This window comes from Arachis hypogaea, chromosome 13 (genome assembly GCF_003086295.3).
Source record: "Arachis hypogaea cultivar Tifrunner chromosome 13, arahy.Tifrunner.gnm2.J5K5, whole genome shotgun sequence".
In the NCBI taxonomy this organism is placed as follows: domain Eukaryota; kingdom Viridiplantae; phylum Streptophyta; class Magnoliopsida; order Fabales; family Fabaceae; genus Arachis; species Arachis hypogaea.
Genome location: NC_092048.1, coordinates 30,965,213 through 30,971,212, shown reverse-complemented (window position 1 = coordinate 30,971,212; position 6,000 = coordinate 30,965,213). Strand labels below are relative to the sequence as shown.

Below are 6,000 nucleotides of genomic sequence, written 5' to 3'. Positions count from 1 at the left end.
AGGATTTTATATGATTTGGATTAGATAAGTAATATTTTAAATATTATTACTGCTATTTTGAAAAATGAAGAAATTAAGTATATTATTTCTAATTTTTAAATTTGGGCATTTTATTGAAAATAAAGTGTGAAATTGAGGAGCAAATAGTATTTCTATACATTAATTTTGTTGGAATAAAATTTGTTCCTAATTACTATGTTACCTCTACTTTTATTTGAAATTACAAAATTACCATTGAACCCAATTTTACCCTAACCCTAAAAACCCTACCCGGTTCCCCTGACCCGGTTCCCCTGACCCGGTTTCCTCACAACTGCTGCAGCCCCTCCCTTCTAACAGCAGGCACCCTTGTTTCCCCTTCCTAACAAAACATACGGCACAAAGAAAGAAACAGAAAGAAAGAGGAATCTGAGTCGGGAAAGGGTAGAAGAGAGGGAGAGGGGGACTAAGCTGCGGCGAAGAGGGGAAGGAGGAGCGCCGCCGCGGTCCCGCCGAGCTTCTGCCAACACCGCACGAAGCAGAGAGAGAGAGAGATGGAGAAGAGGGCCGCAGAGGGAGGAAGAGCCGCCGATTGTAGTCGCCGTTGGGTCCTTGTTCCTCGCTGTCGAAGGAGCTGCTCCCAGTCACGGTGGTCGCTGATGTTCGCGCCGCTGTCATCGGAGAAACCCGAGGAGAAGAGATGAACGCGACGGGGAAGAGTGAGTGAGCCGCGCCGGCGTTGTTGGAGCGTCACCGCCGTCGTCTCTGTTGTGACTGGTGTCGCGTCGGAGGACCACCATCGCGGGGGAAAGGGAGGGAGCTCGCGGTGAAGAGAGAGGGGCGCTGTCTTGCGTGCCGCCGTCGCACCTGGATACCGCCGCTGCTACTGCGAGCTCGCCGTCGCCGGAGCTGGATGGTTGTTGTCCTTGCCAGCAGCGAAGAAGCGAGGTGAAACCCCCTCCATGTCTGCTGTCTCGGTCCGCTGAGAAAGAGTTATCGCCGCCGCGCCTGGTCGCCGGAAAACCCCGCTGCCGTCGCCGGAAAACTCTGCCGGTAAGGGTTTTGAATTCGGTCTTCATTTGTTTAAGATTCTGGAAGCTTTAACGTCTCTGTATATGGGTTCCAGGCACCATTGCCGGAGTCCGGTCGCCGCTGCAACTTGAGGTGGCTGCCGGGATGCTGCCGAACCGGTTCGGAGACCGCTGCTGTTTCGATTCAGTCGTTCCTTCTTCGGTTCGGTAAGCGTTTCGATTTGAAAGCCCTTTTGTTACTGTTCTGTAATCTCACGCTGAGGTTTGTGACGTTAATTGCTATACGATTGAGTTTCAGTTGTTATATGTTGCGATTAGAGTTGTTGAGACTGTTGCGAAAGTGGCGTGGAGCCGAGGTTTTGGCTGACGGGATTTTGATTGTTGATCTCGGGTCAAGGCGGAAAGGATTTTGTGACGCGTTTGGGCTATGGTTTTGCGTTTCGAGGTAGGGGCGCTTTCCAAAAACTACAGTTTATTGTTGGAATTATTACATATGGGTACTGATGTGAGATATGGTGTAATTAGTGATTGTATCTGCCTTATGTATTATTTGATTGACTCGAACGATTATGGATGTTGGCTTGGCTGAATTGTTGTGTGGCTTGTGAAATGTAATGTTTGGAGTTGATTCTTTAAATATTTGAAATGAGTTTAATCCGTTGAGGATTGGTTTGAATTGAGTCAATTATTTGATGATGTGAAAGATAGAATACTCTTGAAATCCAGCCTGGGTTACTTTAATTAATTTGGTTTTGATAAATGATTTGTTAGTGAACCGATTCTTTAAAGATTTGGAAATGAGTTAAATTGGTTGATATTGAGTTGATTTTGAAATGGTTTTCTTGAGATATGCCACTGAGGCAACTGTTGGATTTAGCTTGCTGTTGAATTGATTTCTGGTTTGAGCTGTTAAAAAGGAATGAGAAAACGGTTTAGTTGGGACCCGAACCGGGTGGCAAAAGTCCAAGTTTTAGGGGAGGTGCTGCCGAAATTTCTATAAAATCTAAGTCTTGTTTGAAAGGTTATTTAAAAGATTTGGATTTGAGAAATTGTATTATTTGATTTATTAAGAGGATAATTATGCTTTCCAGCTTAATTTATTTGATGAACCTTATACGTTGAGTTCGGTTTATTTAGAACTGAACTATGTTTACCGTTTGAATCACTGAAGGAAAGAATGATGCTATAATATCGATTTCAATATAAAAAGGAGTTTTTTTAGTGATTTTAAAGGAACCTAGATTTTTGATTGAGTAATCAAGTTTGAGGCATTTTAAAAGAGTTGGAAAAATGGGTTCCAAAAAGAAATCTGAAAGCGGTTTGATTCAAATAAACCGATTCCGTTTCAAATGAGTTGATTTTTGGACCGGGTTGGAACTTGTGATTTCGTATGGTTCAGTTTCATAATAAATTCAGTTTTATTTACTTGAACCGAGAATCTATGATTTTAAGAGTTTCAATGAATTTTAAAGAATTGATGTAAGATGACCTTCCCTAAAGACTTGGGACTCTGCCGAAAAACTTTTGTTATAAAATCCCATCGTTGGATGGATGATTTTGAATACTGTGAAACAAATCCTTAACTTGCCATGGTTTTGGAAGTTTTGGAAAGAGAATGCCGAGAGTGGCTTTGTTTTAAAAAGGGAACTCACTTTGAGTAAATTCGGCTTATGAGCCTGAGATGATTTGAGAAATGAGATTTCTAAAGCCAGGGCTGAAAAGAGTTGAAACTCGATTTCAAAGTGAAATGAATTGAGAAAATGATTTATGGCTTAAATGCCGACTTTATGAATTTAATGATGTTGAATGGTGGAAGTGCTGTTTTGTTGTGAGCCGGAATGGCTGTGTATGATTATACATATTGGTTGGTTCTGGATTGAACCGTGAGCCGGAATGGCTGTGTATGATATGAGTATTGGCTGGTTCTGGACTGAACCGTGAGCCGGATGGCTGAGATGGATGTTGATCCATGGATGAGATTGAATGCATGTTTATGCTGAATCATTGATAAATGTAAATGTTGCACTTCCACTATCTGAGATACGAGTTTCCCTGGGTAGTAGCAGTGGCTAGCCACCACGTGCTCCAGGTTGAGACTTGATACTCTGTTGACCCTATGTCGTAAGTGTGGCCGGGCACTGTGAAAGTCCCGGATGAGCTCGCCCCCGTAAATATTCACCAGTGAAGGTGATGGATATGGATCATGATTATGATCAAGTTTATGATGAGTATAACTCGAGTTGGGGATGCACGACAGAGGGACAGTCCAATGGTTAGCTACCAGGACTTGTCGGGTTGGCTCTATAACCGACAGATGATATCATCAGCCACTAGGGACAGGCATGCATCATATGCATTTGTGTGACATTGGTTGGGTGTGCATATTATACTTGGTTTGCCTATGTGATTAATTGCTAACTGTTCTACTTGTAATAACTGTTTGTTTGTGCTTGAACTTCCTATCTGTGTTTGCATTTGGGACTCTGTTGGATGGTGGTGATTGGTTGTTGGTTGGATTGTTTGGGCCTAGGGCCGTGGTTGGAAAGAGATGAACTGATGGTTGATTTCGGTTTTGTGTTTCTGGTTTGGAATAAAATATGAAAGGCTATTTTGGTTCAACATAAATAAACCGTTTTGGAAGGCTTTTGAGTTTTGAGAATTGAACGGTTCCTCTTTTAGAAAAGTTTTCTGACTTTACTTTCATTGTAAACCGTTGTTTTTGAAAAGAGGCATAAGACGGTTATGAATCACTGGTGCAGTTATCTTCATGTATCCTATTACAGTAATTCCCAAAAACCCTCTACTGAGAACCCTTTCGAGGATGATGTTCTCACCCCCCTACATTTTTCCCCTTTCAGGATATGGGCGCAGAAGTTACGAAGAGCTTATTTAATTGTTGTTGTGATGCTCTGTATTGTTTTAGTTATGGTTTATTGTACCCTCGCCTTTATCTTGATATAATCTGTAAGAGGGATAGGAATTGTATTGTATTATGTTATTAATATTATTTATATATCTTTATGTATATATATGGATGTACTCTTTATGAGCTTTTGTAAGATGTATGGTATCTTGGATGTACGTTATCGAACGAAAGTATTTTTGGGAGCGGCATTGCGGTTTAAAGTTTTAAACAGGCTCATATTTTTAGTATTAAATAGTATAAGTGTCGTCGTAATGTCCGAGCTATCAGAGTCGCGCAGCCGGAAGTGTGAGCTCTGGTAGTTAGGGTGTTACATTATGGTATCAGAGCAGTTCTTCCTGTAGAGCCTGAGGAATGGACTGACTATGCTTCAGTTGCATACTCTGAGCGTTTGTCATGTATTAGGTCTTGTCGAATGACGAGAATTAGAGCTTTATGCACATGACAGTCTATTGATTAACGCTGTTAGTCTTGCATTGCATAATTCCTGATATTAAGTTCGGCCGGCTTAATACTAGTGAATTATGTATATGAAAGCACTGATGGGTTATCATAGATGATATATGTGTTTTGAGTAAAGCGAATCGCGAGTTTTGGAAAAGTTGGAAACTATTTCTCGAGGCTATTCAGTTGTGTGTCTTGAATTTTGTTCGAGTCAACCCGTTCTTTTATATCCTAACTTGAAGTTCTTGTTTGCTAGTCCTTTTGAAAAGTAGTTTGATTTTTTCGACTCTATTCCTCTATCCATATGCATTCTTGTTTGACCTTAAGTGCATATGCTGGTTTAAGATCCTTGTTGCATCTATCTTCCTCTGTTTGAGTTCTTCTTGATTCAAGTATTCTTTGATATAGCCTTGAACTTGTCTTAATGTGCTATGACTTTTAACTCCGGGTTCCGTGTTCATTCTTAGAGAACTTGTTGACTCAGTTTTCCTCTTATTTGACAGTGATTACAGCTAATTTTGAGGTTTTTATAAGAATTGTTGTTGATTAGCTACATACTTATCTATGTATGAACTTTGAAGATTTCTTATACAGTTTAACAATTATTTACTCCTAATACCTCGACCGTACTTTTATTGGTTTATAGCACTGCACCTACTTAAAATACAATTTGACTTTCTAGTAATTTTACTATAGTTCCAACGCACATCTTCACTTGATTATGTATTTGGATATTTTTCAAAATTCTGGAAAGAAAGGGGATTTCTCGCTTTTGTCCCGGTTGAGTTTTGTTTGATAAACTTTACTTAATTCATTTTTATTTGAGTTTGATTTAGCATACCACATGAGTTATGCCATTGTTGTTCTTTTGAAAATTTTGAACTCATAGCTTTCTTCCTATGAACGGACTAAATTCTCTATAAAATCTTCCATCTCCATGAATGTCATGTTTGACCTTGTTTTTAACTGATCTTCTGCATCTTGTGAATATTGCCATTGATCTTGGTTTTCCTTTTTGTGAATCTCATTCGTATATGAGTAAGTTTGATTCGTTTCAAATTAGTACATCGTTTATTCTCTCATTATCTCTGCAAGAGTTTTTAGTCAAAGATTTATCCTTGAGAAATTACTAATGATTGAGTTGTCTTTTCCTATGACTTTTGTATTCCTTTGGATCAATTGAAAGCTTGTTTGATGACTCATGCCTAGTGAATCTTGTTTGGACTACTTTGGTTTAAGATCCTTTCTTGCATGGCTTGACTTCTTTTTAGTACATCTTAAACTTCTTGAATGTTCTTCTGAGGTGGTGATTTCAAGAACACTTTTGGAGTCTTGTTTTGAATCTTTTAAAGAAGTTTCGAATTCTCTTGTAAGAAGTTTTAAACGGAATTTACTTTCTGTTGCTTGATTGAGAGTGAAACCATTATTCGATTTTGACAAAATTGTTCTTAAAGTTGGCATGCGCTATTTTAAATAAGGTTTTGGAGAGCTTCCTTGTTTAGTGGAAATCGGTTTGTTTGTAACGCACCACTTATTTCCTTACCAGATTGTAAGCAAATTTTTATCTCGGAGTTTCTTTTCTAAAAAGAGTTTAACTTCCTCTTTCGTACTTGCTATAAATGT

At 39.4% G+C, this 6,000-nt stretch overlaps 1 protein-coding gene across 1 annotated transcript; it reads left to right on the top strand.

Moving 5' to 3' along the window:
* Positions 1 to 533: 533 nt before the first annotated feature.
* Positions 534 to 1,642, top strand: LOC140177531 (uncharacterized). The gene is made up of 3 exons (XM_072210652.1): positions 534 to 640; positions 771 to 1,032; positions 1,106 to 1,642. Exons 1-3 carry the CDS (start codon positions 534 to 536, stop codon positions 1,457 to 1,459), a joined length of 723 nt encoding a protein of 240 aa, XP_072066753.1. The 3' UTR covers positions 1,460 to 1,642.
* Positions 1,643 to 6,000: the final 4,358 nt, after the last annotated feature.

Coding starts and splice junctions, on each gene's coding strand:
- LOC140177531 (XM_072210652.1), top strand. CDS start 534: ATGGAGAAGAGGGCCGCAGAGGGAGGAAGAGCCGCCGATTGTAGTCGC. Junction 641..770: donor CAGTCACGGTGGTCGCTGAT/GTTCGCGCCGCT, acceptor GTCGCGTCGGAG/GACCACCATCGCGGGGGAAA. Junction 1,033..1,105: donor GTCGCCGGAAAACTCTGCCG/GTAAGGGTTTTG, acceptor TATGGGTTCCAG/GCACCATTGCCGGAGTCCGG.